Here is a 16,859-nt window from a genome sequence, read left to right as displayed (position 1 = left end):
CAAAATGACAACCACAAAACACATTTAGGCCTAACTGCTATCTATCTATCTATCTATCTATCTATCTATCTATCTATCTATCTATCTATCTATCTATCTATCTATCCATCCATCCATCCACCCCCCCCCCCTCGGGGTTTGAATAAACCTCTTATAATAGAGCGCCATCTGCTGACACAAATACTTAATTTTCAGCCTTTTGCTACTCGTCTCCTCTCAGGCTTCCGTCGTCCCGCAAGCGCTTGACGTCAGCATAACAACAACCTGTCATGACAGCTCGTGATGGGAAAAGCAAATCTATTAAGACTTGAAATCAAATTAGATAAGCATCCTTTTCACCCGAATGTAAACTTTCTTCTATAAGGTGAGGTTTAAACAACGTGTATCTTACAAAGCAATCGCTAACTTGCATGGAACTGATAAAATCGGAGCCTATACGCTGCCTAGCAGACGAGCTAACGCTAGCTAATTTATGTTATCTAAGGTTAGCTAGCGGCTAACTGCTGGGGTGAGTTTTTTAGGCCCAGGTAACAAGAACATTATTAATACATTTATTCGCAACCATCTCGCCATCTGCTGGCTAAATGGTCAATTGTTGTAACGGTAGCTACGTTGAATGAGCAGAATTGATGCTCTTACTACCCACCTCGGCGCATTATCGACAATGTAGCTTAGTATGCTATCTAGCTAACTGCTCCACCTGAGCACCGATCCCCAGTCTCTTGTTAAAGCCAGCCACATTGTCATTCTGTCTCTGGCACACTTTTCTAACAACTGGGTTACGCTGCTACATGCGAGCCAAACTCTAAATTTCACTGTCCTACCTCTACCATCTGTAATTACCGTTTTATACAAATGTATTATAGCTGAAGGCTGTGTTGGGAACAGTCCGCTAAGCTAGTGCTGGGGACTGTGTAGTATGTGTTTTGTGATGGGTAGCTCGCTGTACTGCCTGTTTAGTCACCGTTGATGTTTGTCATATGAATGGTTAATTCGCCGGCAATTCCAGCCACCTCTTTTTATATCCCAGCAGCGATGCACAGTCAGCGAACTAAATGAATCCCTTCTGAGGTGCATCAAGGACTGCACCTAATTCGCTCAAGACACGCATTGCAGGTGCACTGCAGTGAATGCACGCCAACGTTGATAATACATGCCTTCTCTCCCTGGTCTAGTTTGTGAGAAACAGAAGTGACAGGGTATTCTTTAACCTGTCAGTTAGCCAGCCGAAGAGACGGGGAACAGGATAGGGAAGCAGGGCGAAGCGGGCCCCGCGGAGCCGGTGGAGAAGATGGCCGGCAGCCCGGAGAAGAGTTCCACAGCGCAGGAGCTGAAGGAGCAGGGGAACCGGCTGTTCCTCTGCCGCAAGTACCAGGAGGCTGCTACCTGCTACAGCAAAGCTATCGTGAGTAGCTTCTCTCTCCCTGTAAATGCCATGAATGCTGGCATAGTGTCTTGTTAATAGAAACACCATAAAAAGATATTTGGTCAGAAAGTAAAAAAGAAATTGGTTGAATGCATTGCAGCCTTGCAATGCATTCAGCCTTGCACGGTGTATGCACTGATGAATGTAAATGAAAGTATACAGTGCCATAATGTTGCTGTGTGTGTGTGCTTACACGTGTGTTGTTCGGCATGTCCTGCCTCTCAGAACCGTAATCCATCGGTGGCGGTGTACTACACCAACCGGGCCCTCTGCCATGTGAAGCTGCAGCAGCACGACAAGGCTCTGGCTGACTGTAAACACGCGCTGGAGCTGGACAGCCAGTCCGTCAAGGCCCACTTCTTCCTGGGCCAGTGTCACTTGGAGCTGGAGAACTACGATGAGGCCATTGGCAACCTGCAGAAAGGTCAGAACAAACCCTTACGGTGCTGTAACATTTTGGTAACATTTTGCGGCAGTGTAGAGGGACAGTGTCATTGATTTCTTCCCTCATTTATTGTTTTGTTTTGTTTGTTTGTTCTTAATTCCCTGTGCGTTTGTTTCTTTTTAAAACTTTATCATCCCCCCATCCCTGCTGCAGTCAGCATTGCTCATCTCCCCGGCTGATTTTTGTCAGTGGTCTCAGAGTTGAAGTGCTGATCCTAGAATCAGCTGTGCCTTTTTCAGGTCAGTATTTATGAAACAGTTACAAAGGGATAATATTGCTGATCTTACATTAGCTCTTCTACTCTGAGGTGCACTGTGGCCACAGGATTTCTTTCCAGTGAGCTAGTATACTGTACCAATCTCTGTCAGGTTAACAGCTTTGTAATAATAATTATCTACACTGAGTAGTATGGAAAGTTTAAGCATATCCTCTCTGGAACAAGAGAAGGCAGGACAAAAGAGCCGGTTTTATCTACTATGCAAAACATTTGAATGGTGATCCAGCTTTGCTGTAATGATGGTTTTGTTGTGCAGCTTATAACCTGGCGAAAGAGCAGAGGCTGAACTTTGGAGATGACATCCCCAGCGCCTTGCGCATCGCCAAGAAGAAGCGCTGGAACAGCATTGAGGAGAAGCGCATCAACCAGGAGAACGAGTTACATGCCTATCTCACCAAACTCATACTGGCCGAGAAGGAAAGGTGAGACGGGAAGCAAGGCAGTGGGCTTGTAGTCAAACTTGTCCAGCATGTTTATTTGTCTGGTAATGATCGCTTAATGAAGTCTGCAAATCACTGAAATGAGTCTGGCATGTGGGTTTGATTATTAAGGTCTGGATGGTGAATGTAGAAGGATAATAATTTTGTACTTGTACAGAGAACTGGAAGATTGCAGAGAAAAGCAGGACGACAATCAAAATGGAAGCAATGCTGTCAAGATCAAATCAAAACATGTATGTTTTTCCATATGTTTGGGACTCGCTTGGTTGTCATGGGCGTCATAAATTAACATACTTATGACATATTTTGACTGAATATTTATGGTAAAATGTCTTGTTCCCTATTCAGGACAAGTTCCTAATGGACATGGATGAGCTCTTTTCTCAAGTGGACGAGAAAAGAAAAGTACGTATGGAAACTGACTGAATTCATTTTCCATACCCGCTTATTCCTATTCAGGGTCATGGGGGGGCCTGGAGCCTTTCCCAGCATGCATTGAGTGAAAGTCAGGGTAACATGCTGGACAGGTTGCCAGGCCATCACAGGGCTAACACACATAGACAGACAAACAGACACTCATGCTCACATTCACACCTATGGGCAATTTAGAGTCTCCAGTTCACCTGATTTGCATGTCTGCGGAATGTGGGACACCTACTTTACACTAGCTTCTTTGTGCGTTGACATAGCAACAGCAGAAAGAGACTCAAACAGACTTAATCAGGTGTTGCTGTCAGATTTATGCACAATTGTGTTAGCTCATCTCTCGTCTTAAAAGTGTGTACATTCTCTCTGCATTGTTCCTATCTTGTGCATCTGACCCACCCACTTCCATTAACACTTGCGGCTTTGTGTGTGTCAAGTGCACCGATATAGACCAGCATCCATATCCTATTTCCAGCCCAAGCCGTTCCTACGGTAACTACCACCTCTCTTTGCTTGCCTGTGCTTGTTGCGATGAATTACCCAGGCTATAGATAGTTGTTGACTCAAGAGAAGTAGTTGTCATGTAATTGTCAGTTGAGATGACACCATGTTGACCGGCAGCAGGCTGTTTCAAATCCCAGTGTGTTAGACAGAGTGAAGGCCAGAGGGTTCAGAGTGGCTTGGTGGGATTTTGGTGCTGCTGAGAGTGCTAAGCTGTCAGCATATGATGAGCGTTCTGGACTGCGCTCCCTGCTAGATAGGGTACAGGGCGAGGCACGGGGTGGCTGGCCGATACATCATCATAGAAGTGTTCGAATCAGGAAGGCGGGACATACAAATTGTCCCTACTACTGCTGCTAAAATCAAAAAGCAAATTGTGTTTTTTCCCGAGGTTGTGGTAACATTTTAATGTTGTATTGCACAGCTCTGGAATCTCAGACACACACAATATTAACTTCTCCTCCATCTTTCAGCTCTTTGTACATCACACAAAGCAGTAATCTGATTGGACACGCTTTGAAAGGTTAGCGGGAAACAGGGTGAATAATTGTAACTTTGCGCACAGTGGCAAGGTGTGGCGCTCAAGGTAGCGCTGCCTCTAGGTTCAGCCTCACTGTCTCCATAGGAAAACAACGGCTCAGCGGTTTTACCAGTGATCATGTGTTGACAGCTTTAGTGTTCACTGCAAACTGAATAGCTCACTGAATAAATAATTCTGTTAAATGACTTGTTCAGATACAAAGTCTTGTCTTGTGTGTAGGGCTGGACGATATGGTTGAAATCAATATCACGATAATCATAAGGATTTTTTTTGATATCGATATATATGACGATAAGGCTCACATAAGCGAAATAACGTTAAATAATCAAATTAATGTTCATCATATTGAACCGAATGGTAATGTTTGGTGTGATGTCAAACTAAACTGAAATTTTCACATAGTATTCCTACCATACTTCATTTTGTCCGAGTTTCTAAATAAAATTAGCTTGTTCTCATCAGTTCAGACAGCAGAATTCTGCGTCTCGATATTCCCAAATCACCATATCATCACAATATAATCCCACTGAAAGACGATAAACGATAATATTGAATTATCGTCCAGCCCTATTTGTGTGTGTTCTGTCATTCCTCCAGAAGCGTGAGATCCCAGATTACCTGTGTGGTAAGATCAGCTTTGAGCTGATGAGGGAGCCCTGCATCACCCCCAGTGGAATCACCTATGATCGCAAGGACATTGAGGAGCACCTACAGGTAAAGCTCCATCACCTGCATAAAGACAATCTCAGGGTTTTCATTGTTAGCTGAGGACTGTCAGTGTTGCAAACCATCGGCCTATAGGCTAATAATCAACCGAGCACATAATGCACAGTCTAATCAGAAACTAAAGACATGGCAGCACGGTCTTATAACCAACCTCGATATATAGCCATGGCATATAATGTAGATACATATTAAATAAATTCATGTACATATTGTTAATTATTCTTTGAGTCCATCAGTGTAGTCTATTGATTTTGTTAAAGATCATTGAGTGTAATACAATACAGCATTCTATAATTTATTGCCATTTACTTTTCTATCTGAAATGCTTTTGGCTGTAGTTATATTACCACAACTTAAAATCTTCAAGGAGCCATTAAGAAGAATCAGAACTGGCATTAGTTGTGATAAAATTCTATCCATGCCCATTTCTTAGCTGAGAGTAAAGCCTGAAGGAAGGTTGGGGATAGTCTGAGGTTAGACCTGATAAAATTGATTAAATCTTACCTACAATTCTGAGCGAAAACTGTGTTGAGCCAAAGAGGTCAGAGCAGAAAACCAGAAAATAGAGCACAAAATGCGGTTACTGTTACGGTTTAAACAGTAACTGACTCTGAACTGTATTGAATCTCGTTTTCATTAACTCTTACCAACTCTACCTCTGGCTGTTTCTTTCTCCCACCGTCTTGTATAAAAATGAAAACCCTGCTATCTTGCTCTCATTATAACATGTATCTAAGGGAGCGTTCACACCTGGCATGTACCTAGAGCGGTTTATTTGAACTCTGGGGCATTTACTCCTTGAGTTTGATTTGCCCAATAAACAAGCCACTTGTAATTGGTCAGTGTGAACTTAAACAAAACAAACACAAAAATTCAAACTTCTCTACTATAGTTAAGACCAAAGAAAATGAACTGTAGGTGTGATCGCATTCTGCATCTCTTCTGGCCAAATATTGCTGCTCTACATAGTGTGAAATCCAGATATTCCCACCCTCTGCCTATGTATCCCTTAAAGACATTTCAGCCGCTGTCATATCACAAATGATAACACTAAATATGAACCTTCTCTCTGTGCAGCGAGTCGGTCATTTTGACCCGGTCACCAGGAGTCCACTGACCCAGGACCAGCTGATCCCCAACCTGGCCATGAAGGAAGTGATCGATGCCTTTATCCAGGAGAACGGCTGGGTGGAGGACTACTGAAGGGACCCTCTCCCTCCCTCCCTCTCTCTCTCTCTCTCTCTCTCTCTCCGTTACACCCCAATGTTCAACACAAGGCCTGGACAACTCAAGACTAGAGAGAACAGATCCCCCCCCTCTCCCCTGGATATGTACTTTACACAAGCGGGAAAAACCCACACCATGGACTACCGAATGGGAGCCATGTATCTCGGTCTGCCTCTCTCTCTCCGCCAATCCTCCCCACATTTTTTGTCTTTGCTGTAAATCTTCCCGCTCCAAATTTAGGAGGCTTGGTGTTCGTGGTCTCCTGCTCCCTTTAAGTCCCTCCCTTATTCTACTCTGTCCATATTTTCTCCTTTACTCCCTCTTCCTCTCTCTCACGCTGTTTCTCCTCCCTCGAGCCTGACTCCTTTCTTTATTCAAAAACAAGGGGCCATGTTTCTCAGGTCTCTTTCTCTCCATCTCTCTCTCTCTCTTTCTCTCTCTCTTTCTCTCTCTCTCTATAGTGCCACAATCCTTGGAAAACATCAGTGCTGCACTCAAGTGTGTCACATACCACCAATGTTTTAAAAAACAAAAACGAAAAAAAAAAAAGGATTTCCTCCTAATGGCGGCAGAAATTATAAACACGTTGGCCTTTCGTCTGGCTTTTACTCCAGTATTCCTTAGTTATTATTTTTTTCTTTAAACGATAGAACATTTATATAAGTAGCTGGTTACTCAAATGATTTGCCCACTTTTCAGTGTTGGTGGTACCTTTTGCTGAAGTGATAAACAAAATGCCAAAAACTTTGTTCTCAACAAGGGTGACTACTTTGTATGCAAGTTTTCAGAAATGAAGATTGAAAAAAAAAAAAGTCCATTAAGGTAAGTTTTTGAGTGGATTGTCCTTTTTTGCATATCAGTCACCCCATTACAGACAATTGAAATAAGTTGAATGTATGCATAATATACTCTTTAGGTTTAGATTTGACCTAAGTTGAAATGTTTCTCTTATCAGTAAACTATAATGTTGTTTTTATGAAAAGGGGAGTTGAACTATATAAAAATAATGAATGGAAACAACAGCTGCATAGAAAAAAAAAAAAAAAAAGAAGTCCTGACTTTCCTGGATAATAATTGAAAACGTCAAACTGTTTGAATTTTGATAGTCTTGAGATCAGTTCACCTGTCTTTTTGGGTTTGACGTTAATGAAAACTGCTTTGAAGAATGGTCTGCGCTGTCTGTGTGTTGTTGATAGAAAAAATATGTGCTCGGACATTGTGTTTGGCTAGTGCTCTTTGCTCGAAAATGACGGGACGCTCACATCAAGCATGAAGTGAATCTGTTTTCCTTTGCAAAGGACAAGAACATGGTTGTGATTTGGCTCAGCACGACCCCCCCCCCACTCTTCATTTCACACACTTTCTCTCCATGGTGTCGTAAAGAAAATGGTTGTAGGCCAATCATCTGTGACAGACTGACTCAAAGCTGAAGTTGTGGAATATTCTGTTACAGGGATTTGAGGTTCTCTGGCTTCACTGTACCAATCTCCTCCGTGTTAGAAATGCTGGAAGAGTTACAATCTTACCTTATCCATACCTCAGTCCAAGTTTCGGAGGGCCTGTGCACTGGCATTCTCTGCAAAACACATTTTCAGTTCAGTGCTGTTAGTTTACAGGTTCTCTCAGCTGAATGTGTGTCTGTGATGAATTGGGCCTACAGGCGGTTCATGTTGGGGTACAGGCAGTGTAAATAAATTTGCTTGTGTATCTCAGATTTTATTTCCTGACAAAATAGGTTTGATTTTTTTTCTTGAGAATTCCTAGAGCTTGAGAAAACTGTATTAAATGTAGATATGTTGATAACATAAATGCCTGTTTTAGTTTTCATTTGTCCCCATTAAACAGTGAACTTTGAGTTTGTTGTTTCTTGTGGAGTTTCTGACGCTAGAGTTACATTAACGGGAAATTGAGTAGCCTATGATGGCAATTCTGTGCTGCTCATGGGGATTTTATCAAGGGGAGGGAAATGGTTTCACATAGTCCACCTCTAAGCTATGATTAATATGGTAACACTTTCTATGAAGACCATGGGCCCTATCTTACACCCGGCGCAAAGCGCAGCTCAAGTGTCATTGCTAGTTTCCGACCGACGCAGTTGTTATTTTCACGCCCAGCGCCCACGTTATTTAAATAGCAAATGTACTTGCGCCCATCTTTGCGCCCATAGGCATGTTGGTCTTAAAATGAGGTGTCGTCAGGTGCATTGTTGGCGCATTGCTGTCTTGAGGCAACGGAAAGCGATTGCGCCACTGACCAACAAAAACCTGGTCTAAAGTCTGGTGCAGAATTTTCCTGCTATTTAAAGCGCCATTATTCAGATAGTAAGATGTCTCTCTCTCTCTCTCTCTCTCTCTCTCTCTCTCTCTCTCTCTCTCACTCTCTCTCTCTCAGACACACACAACGTTACCATGCAAAATAGAAAAATGAGATCATCTAGTCTACTATGAAAATTTGCACTTTACTTCGTTCCTGACATGTATTTTGTTGCCAAATTGCCATATGCTTTCACCATTACGCAATGCCAAATGGCAAAAACTACTCTTAACTCTTAAAGGGAATGGGAGATGACACTCTGATTGGTTGAGTTCATGCTACGCCCAAAACACACCTATGATTAATTAAGGGACTTAGTACAACCCCTTTACTTTGCGCCCACATTGTGCATCGTTTAACTAGCAATTTGGATTTGGACACGCCCTAAATGCACTTGCGCCATGGATCGTTTGAATAGGGCCCCATGTCTATAATGCACTATGAACGCGCTCATTATGTGTTTTAAAGCAAAATATAATTATGCATGACACCTTATAAAAGGGTGTACTATGTAGTAAAGGTTATTGACATAATGCATTATAAGTTCAGGGTTCATAACGCTTTATAACACCGATGCCAAAGTGACTGCAGTGTATGAAAGAGGAAATGTGAGTGTCGGGTTGCATAGCGCATTATATCATAGGCTATATATCATAAATACACTTGGAGAAGTGATCTGATGTATCATAACATATTATTAATTATTCAAGTGGAATAATGTCTTATAAATATTATTAATAAGCTATAGCATGTCTTTGTAAGCTTTAAGTAAAGTGAAATAAATCAGATCTATCATTCATGGTGTGATGAGATAATTTAGTGGTGAGACAACTAAATCATTTTTATTTATTTAGTTGTTATGAGTGCTGGCTCTAATTTAGTGTAAGTAAGTGTAAGTAAATTGGTGTTATAAAGCTTTATGAACCCTGACCTTATAATACATAATAAACCCTGTTCTAAGGGGTTCATTATAAACATCTATAATTTCTTAGAAATGCATTATAGCACGTAATGAATGTGCTTATAATGCATTATAGGCATGGCCTTCATAGAAAGTGTTACCGTCTCAGTTCAACCTTCAGAGTGCTTCATTCTCACAATAAGAATCAATGTTGCTGCAGGCAATTTTACATTCTCAGATTTAGTTTTCCTCCTGGAACTCAAGCTAATTAAAGCAAGATATCCTCACTAAATAAAGGGCAATGACCTATTTAGGGTCCCAACCCATAGTTTCAGAAACACTAATAATGACTCTCAAATGCCTGATACAAACAACATGCTGTTAACCACAAAAACTACAAAATCCCCACCATGGGTCAGGCACCTGGATGCTAAAGATCAGTCACTTTAAATATAAACACTGTAGGCTAGTTTCTCACATGATCTCGACACACATAGGCGTATTCATGTGTGTGTGTGTGTGTGTGTGTGTGTGTGTGTGTGTGTCAGTCACACAGCCAGGACAGTGTCATCCAGCCACGGGCCCTCACACACCGGGTCTATTGTCAGAGCATCCGTCCGGAGAGTTGACGTCATGCCTGTGCTAGGAGGGGAGAGGAGTCTGTGCACAGAGCATTAGCAAGTGGGACTGACTTAGCAACACAGAGGAACAACAAACCAACTTCAAAATGGTAAGAAAAGTTGTTTTTCCCTGTTACTTTTAACATAATTTGGTTTCCAATATGTCTTCAGCCTATGATAATGGATATGACTTCAATGAGGATTATTCTTAGATAATAGATGGATGTTTTGTGCCGTAGTGGAAAGAACATTTTCTCAAGTACTGTACTTAATTAGAAGTTTGAGGTACCTTTACATTACTTTAGCATTTACATTTAAACGTTTGCTACATTTCAAATGGAAATATTGCACTTTTTCTCCACTTCACTTCTCTGACACCTAAATAAGGTTAAGAATAAGGTTTTGCATATGAAATGTAGGATAAGTTCATAAAATATGAGACATTATCAAAGTTCAAGTCACCAAACTGAAAGAGGGAGCAGTGAACAAATAACTACTTTAACACAATCTATAATCGGAGACTGTCCTTAAGAATAAATGATTTTACTTTTGATGCTAAAGTACATTTTATTGCTAATACTTTGATACTTTCACTTAAGTAGAATTTTGAATATAGGACTTTCACTTTTACTGCAGTAATATTCCATTAAGGTTTTCTACTTAAGTTAATAATTTGAGTGCTTCTTCCACCACTGGTTCTGTGTGTCTGCAGAGTGTCAACAGTGAGAAGTTTGCTGTATTTCTGCTTGGTGTCTTCGGTTTGTCCTCGGCCCTGTTCGGCCTCTCCTCTGCCACACAAGGTATGGTTTCAGGAGCAGAATCCTATCAGAAGTAATGGTAAAAACAACACTTCCACATCAGTTTCTTTGTCCCACATTACTTGGCTGTGTGTGCAGATTTCACCTCTGGGGTTATGTTCTCCACACAGTTCTCAGTTCAGTTTAACAGTTGTTGTTGTCTTTATCCTGTGTGGATCCAGTGGGTCTGAGCAGCAAAGTCCTGGTCTTCCCTTACGAGACGGACTTCAGCTTCGTGGCCCTGATCCCCCTGCAGGAGATGGAGCTGCGGGCCTTCACCCTCTGCATGCGCGTGGCCACCGAGCTGCAGGGCGAGCGGCAGATCATCCTGTTCGCCTACCGCACGCCCGACTACGACGAGCTCAACGTGTGGCGCGAGAAGGACGGACGCATCTCCTTCTACCTGAGCGGAGACGGCGTCTTCTTCCACCTGCCGCCCATCACCACCTTCCGCACCAGCCTCTGCCTGACCTGGGAGTCCGGGACGGGCCTCGCTGCCTTCTGGGTGGACGGGCGCCGCAGCACCTACCAGGTCTACAAGCCCGGGCACACCATCCGTCCGAAGGGCACCGTCCTCCTGGGGCAGGACCCCGACAAGCACCTGGGGGACCTGGAGGCCGTGCAGAGCTTCGTAGGGGAGGTGACCGATCTCAACATGTGGGACTTTGTGCTGTCCAGGAGCTTGATCCAGGCCTGGCACTACGGACACAGGGTCCCCAAGGGCAACATCTTCGACTGGGGCACCATCGAGTACGAGCTGAACGGGAACGTGATGGTGGTGGACGATGACTGACTCGCTGTGGAGTCCCGTGCGGACAGGGGCGAGGGTTTAGAGGCGTGTGTCGGACTCATACTGGTGTCTGTGTTTGAGTTCTGTGTTTCTTTATGTTAGGGCTGGCCAGCTGTTCTTCTTCAAGGAGCAAAACTCCTTTTGTTGTCCTTTCTACCTGATGCTGAGGTATTTAGTTTACAGTGTTTGTTCCCTAGATTTACCATTCAGAGTTTTTGTTTTGTGTGAAGGAACTCTTGATTACTAACAGATTAAGAACAGAAATCAGGAGTGTTTGGTGTTTTTTAGGGTCTTAATTGTATATCTTTCCTTTACATAATACAAATATTTTCAGCAGCAACATACTTTGGCAGTAATGAAAATTCTTTGTGCTGCACGAAAGTATTTGTGAAACCTGTGAGAAACTGAACAGTTTCACAAACCAGTCAGTTGTTTTACTTCAGTGGCTCCTCACTCATCAGTCAAATCTTATGCTAGATTGAATTTAACACAGTATGTTCTCAGTTTCTGTTTTTGTTGTTGCGCTCTTACTTGAGTTATATTCAGCTTTTTCCATTGAGTGTCCATTCAGTTTGTGTTTGTGAAAACACAAGATGTTGATGTGCCAGATGTATCCATAGGGTGGCACTCTACACTAGTCCACATCATAGAGAAAGGTGCGCTAAACAAAGCATTGTTATACGTACATGCATCCATCAGTATGACTTGGCATGGTTATGTTTAGGAATTGAAGTTATAATGAGGCCATGAATAGCTGATTGAAGTGTTAAGCAGCACTGTTTAGTTGTTAAACTCTAGACTAATATACAGTTCTTCTGTGTGCAAAGGAATTGTATTATTGTGTTATTGTGAAGATTGTGTAGAGATGTAGTCATGTCTAATAATTAAGACAGCTTACATTACAATGATACTACAGTGCCTGTTATAGCAAATCAAAACAGACTTGAAATATGAGACAAAAACTGTAATCAGCTATTACAATGCAACCATCAGTTTACAATTTAATTACCTTAGCTAAATAAGTGGTAACTGTGTTCAGTAAAACTAAATCCAATTAACTAAATATCTCCAATAAATTAATCTTCAGTTCATTCTTCATAATAATTTTGTAACAAACCCTGACATGTTTCAAAAAGTTGCTGTGAAGCATTGAAAATATGTAGAAATATGTTTTTAACCAAATTATATTGTGAATGAGAGTGTGAATGAGAAAACTGGCTAATTTATTATTTCTATACTTAATGATTTAACTGCACTGAGAGACAAATAGCAATTATGATGTTTAAAAGCCATTGCCATAATGTTGCCTTCGGTTAGCATACTCACTCATGAATTTTCCATGTTCCAACTGATGTAAGAACGCCTTTGGGTCTGAAATAAAATCTTGCCATGTGCGTAACTAAAAATGTTTGTAATTGAACAGAATATTTCTTTTTTGAACTCTAATTGTATTATTTTAGGCATTCTGGAGAAATAATTACTTTTACGTATTAGTCCAATAGAGGCATAGTTTTAACTTATGTGTTATTTCTCATTAGGAATGGAGTAGGCTTGTTGTTGTTTTTTTGGGGAGAATTTCACCTGTTCAAATTTATGTGTTTTCGGGGTGGATTGTTACTCACAGATAGAAAAAATGTCTCATTCTTTCTTGATTTGGAAAGCTGTTTTGTGACACTAATGTTCTTGATCAATGTGTTTTGCTGTGAAAGTGTAAATTGAGTTTGTCTTATCCAACTGTTTCTTGGAAGCTCACCCTTTTTTTCTAATGCTGGTGCTGCATTGATTGATAAAATATCAGTTTTCAGAACACCATTTTCCAGCTGGTCTTAACAAGAAGTTGTCGCTCTGCAAGTTACTATTTTTGCACCTCTTCCTTTTGGGCCTCTGTCGGTTACCTAAATATAATGTTGGTCCCCGTATTTCCTTGTTTCTGCACTGTGCATCGGCAAGCCATGGCCAACAGACTTAACATGCTGGACGTGTTACATGTTACTTGCAGAAATCCAGTCATATGGAATCGCTTCACTAATAATGACCCCTCAGAATAAGCTTGAGGTCAGATCATCACCATCCAAGTGTAACACAATAACGCTAAGTTCCAGCCTCTGTCTCTGTTCTCCTCTCTCTCTCTCTCTCCTCCATCCTGACCTCCTTGCAGAGGCGGGGAGAAGTTTCCGGCGCACGGCCCAGGCTCCCTTGAGGGTGGGAAAGTGCTGCGTTCCCAATGTGTGTTTATTCCGACCAAATCACCCGTCGGCTCTCTCGCAGCCGCTAAATAAGGAGAAGGCAGGGCCAATGAGTTCTGACTGCGGGTCAGCAGCCAAATGTTCCACCTTCTTGGATGTTGCAATGCATCAATCGCAGTGCCCACTCACTGTGTGGTAACACCTTTGTGGACCATCTGCCCGAGCCTGGCATCTCAGCCCTCTGGTTCACACACACACACACACACACACACACACACACACTGAGCCCGTTATTTCCTTCTTTTTGCATCTCTGCCCAAGAGGGGTACTAATCCTACACACACACACGTACACATGCAAAGATCCCCACATGCCAGTCTGGTCCATCCATATTTTGTCTTATAAAGTGTAAGTTTGACTGAGTGCTTTTCGTGTTTCAGGAATTTTAATTTTTAAAACATGAATGAAAAATACACACCTACCTGACTCTTCTCTTCAATCCTATCTCATTAAGATTAATAATGAAAAAAACCCCCACTGCATTTCAGTAATCATAGCAGCATAGGTCATCTCTAAGTAATCGTCTCACGACTAACAAGGAAAAGCCTTTTTCAAATAATACACTGATATTTTGATACATTTTCCTCTTTCTTTCTTTTGGAAACACTTAAAGCCTTAATTGACATTTTGACATTTTTTTTTTTACAAACAGGTGAAATTCTTTGGGGTCACACAGTCCACTGTTTCTACACCAAAGTAGGAGTTTTGAGCATTTAAGAGCAAGACAAAAGCTGTGGCCCGGCCGCTCCAGAGAGCAGATAATTATTCCCTATGTGTCCTGTATTGCGTGTATTATCCAACTGAGCAAACAGTTGCAGGGCTCCTTGTCCCGCTCGCTGATAGGGCCGGCAGAGTCGGACTGTAAGATCTGCATATTGGCCCATGGTGGTAAAGGCTGTCTGAGGCACGGCGGAGCGGCTGACTGTATGTCTGTGCGTGTGGAGCTGGTGAAATGTTTTCCACGCGAGAGGAGATAGACGGCGAGAGGGAGGCCCCGCGTGAGCCGGCGAGGGAGACAGAAGGAGGGCCGTTCTGGATTCCTTCGAGCAACTCCAAATAGATTTCCAGGCAAAACATATTTGCATACGCAAGACAGTGCTACGAGCTATCTGAGTGAGCTGTGGCATGTGCGCATTGAACAGATGGATAATTTTTTTAGAGCTTTCTTGCAGAAATTTCAGCCCATTAAATTGAGATCTTGGGCATTATTCAGCCTGCTTTTGTTCATGAAATAAGCCCACACACTGTCATCAAGATTGAATTGCTCTCCTATATCAGATTTGGTGTATGGTTCCCAATAGAAGAATATGAAATATTATTATATACAGAAAATGCATATAATTCAAACTGTTTTACAATACATTCACTAATTGGCTTGTGGGAATCCATGCATTAGCAAAGCTAAGACATGTAAATGCACAGCGGAGATGAGTAAAGAATGTCTCATGTTTTATCAAAATGAGTCACAAAGGCATATCATCTGTAAACATTACTATCACAGAAAGACACATGAATTTGACTGAAAAACAGCGAAATTTCACCCATAAAAGTTAACACATCAAACGGATAATAGCTCTCTGGCTGTTGTGGCTCTCTCATCATGACCATGTTTGGTCTGCTACAGCCTACACTGCTCAAAGGAAGAGAAATACAAGTTACTCATTTGTCCCAAAGATTCTTGCAGCAAACATTTCTCTTTTTGTCCGGCCGCAGCTTGGCTTTGTTCCAGTGAAAGATTTTGAGACAGTTCTCTCCTGGGCTTGCATCTTCACAAGGGACGTCGTTCAACAATCTTACTGTCTGTTCAAGTTTGATTAACCTGTCATTTAGCAAATGCCTATCAAAAGCATGATGAGAGAGAGTGGGGATAAGACCTGGACGTCACTCTCTCTCTCTCCCTCTCTCTCTCTCTCAGAGGTTGTAATCTGCCAGTATGCTCGCTCGTCCTCCCCCTCTGGGCTGTATGAAAAATTCACCAGGCCTTCCCATTAGAGTCAGTCTGAATCAGGGAGCAGGCGCTGCAATGGCCACACGCATGACACTTTTACCACTCGACACTTAGCAACGCAAACGTTACGTTTAAAAAACACAAAATCACAGCCGCCCCAAAATTTCTCACTGTGTGTTACGTGTGGTGTTTTTAAACGAACTATGCGTTGTACACCTTTGCATTGGCCCTGGCACAAACAAGCACATACTCTATGCAGATACATACAGCATGTGTATATGTAACACGTGTTTATGTGCCCACACACACACACACACACAATGACCACAGTTCCTCACTTGTTAACAACAGAGGAACTATACTCTTTTCAATACAGGCTTTTCACACTTCTGGTGCGAGGCCTGACCTTTACCACGTGTGAGTGTGAGTGTCTGGCTCTGTGCGGTGCCATACCTCCAGGCAGAGGGGCTAACAGCACACTCACTACCTTTGAGCATGTGTCCCGCGTCAGGCAGCCTACAACTTCAACACTGTGGGTGAGGTAGATACCCTTGTGTTTTGGATGTGATGTGGTGCGACAGATGTGACGAATTCATAAACAAAGAGATTCTTTCCATGTTTATATTCATAAGACAGCAACACCGTTGGCAGCTGCTACGCATTGTATGATAATAATAGATGGGATGATTTTCTGACTAAGCAAGGAAACACTGTAATGAAAAACAAGGAAAATATCCTAACAGTGTCTACTGTAAGCAGGATGTTTTACAAATACACTGTACAAAACTGAAATTCAGCCTTATTTCTCCCGCATGTCCTTCCAGTACCAGCCCATCTCAGCGCTTTCCTCTCTCCTCCACCACAACGGAGCGCGGCATCAGAGAGTGAAAGAGAGCGAGAGGCTCTCTGTGGTTGAATGCGTTGTGGCTTTTAGCAGTGAATTCCCATCCGTCGCCTCTGGGCTGGCCTCTCCTGTGAACATATGAGCCGTGCCACAGCGTGTGGCGCTGGGAGACGGTCCAGGGCCTCCTGATTAAATATTACAGCGCTCTAAATGGATGGAGATTAGCCTCTGTGGGAATGTTAGGGCTTAATTTGCCCCCCGGCCAGAGGACTCCGCCGTCGTTAGGAGGGTGTGTGTGTGTGTGTGTGTGTGTGTGTGTAGATGTGAAAGGAAAGGCGGGGTGGTTTGGGGTTGTTGTACATGTGCCCTGGTGTAAATGGATTGCATGTTT

The 16,859-nt window shown here is 42.5% G+C and overlaps 2 protein-coding genes across 4 annotated transcripts; both read left to right on the top strand.

Moving 5' to 3' along the window:
- Nucleotides 1-239: 239 nt before the first annotated feature.
- On the top strand, nucleotides 240-7,852 carry stub1 (STIP1 homology and U-Box containing protein 1). 3 transcript variants are annotated; one of them, XM_071542461.1, is made up of 8 exons: nucleotides 240-364; nucleotides 1,223-1,405; nucleotides 1,652-1,850; nucleotides 2,405-2,570; nucleotides 2,746-2,821; nucleotides 2,937-2,993; nucleotides 4,654-4,770; nucleotides 5,860-7,852. In XM_071542461.1, the coding sequence occupies exons 2-8, from the start codon at nucleotides 1,292-1,294 to the stop codon at nucleotides 5,983-5,985; spliced, it is 855 nt and encodes a 284-aa protein (XP_071398562.1). In that variant the 5' UTR covers nucleotides 240-364; nucleotides 1,223-1,291; the 3' UTR covers nucleotides 5,986-7,852. The 3 variants fall into 3 exon arrangements, with proteins under 3 accessions (XP_071398562.1, XP_071398546.1, XP_071398555.1); XM_071542445.1 differs by having other exon boundaries at nucleotides 242-364; nucleotides 1,176-1,405; XM_071542454.1 differs by having other exon boundaries at nucleotides 255-364; nucleotides 1,219-1,405.
- Nucleotides 7,853-9,071: 1,219 nt separating this feature from the next.
- On the top strand, nucleotides 9,072-11,433 carry crp1 (C-reactive protein 1). The gene is given in 5 exon segments (XM_071542422.1): nucleotides 9,072-9,079; nucleotides 9,870-9,927; nucleotides 9,930-9,953; nucleotides 10,571-10,643; nucleotides 10,823-11,433. Coding segments are annotated over 5 exon segments (774 nt in total).
- The last annotated feature ends 5,426 nt before the right edge of the window (nucleotides 11,434-16,859 follow it).

The sequence above is a fragment of the Centroberyx affinis genome, unplaced genomic scaffold (genome assembly GCF_046629955.1).
Source record: "Centroberyx affinis isolate AG114_WGS23_722 - 3 ecotype Tasmania unplaced genomic scaffold, CSIRO-AGI_Caff_v1 ptg000229l_1, whole genome shotgun sequence".
NCBI lineage: Eukaryota > Metazoa > Chordata > Actinopteri > Beryciformes > Berycidae > Centroberyx > Centroberyx affinis.
Note: the sequence above shows the minus strand (reverse complement) of the source record. Positions and strands in the feature narration are given on the sequence as shown.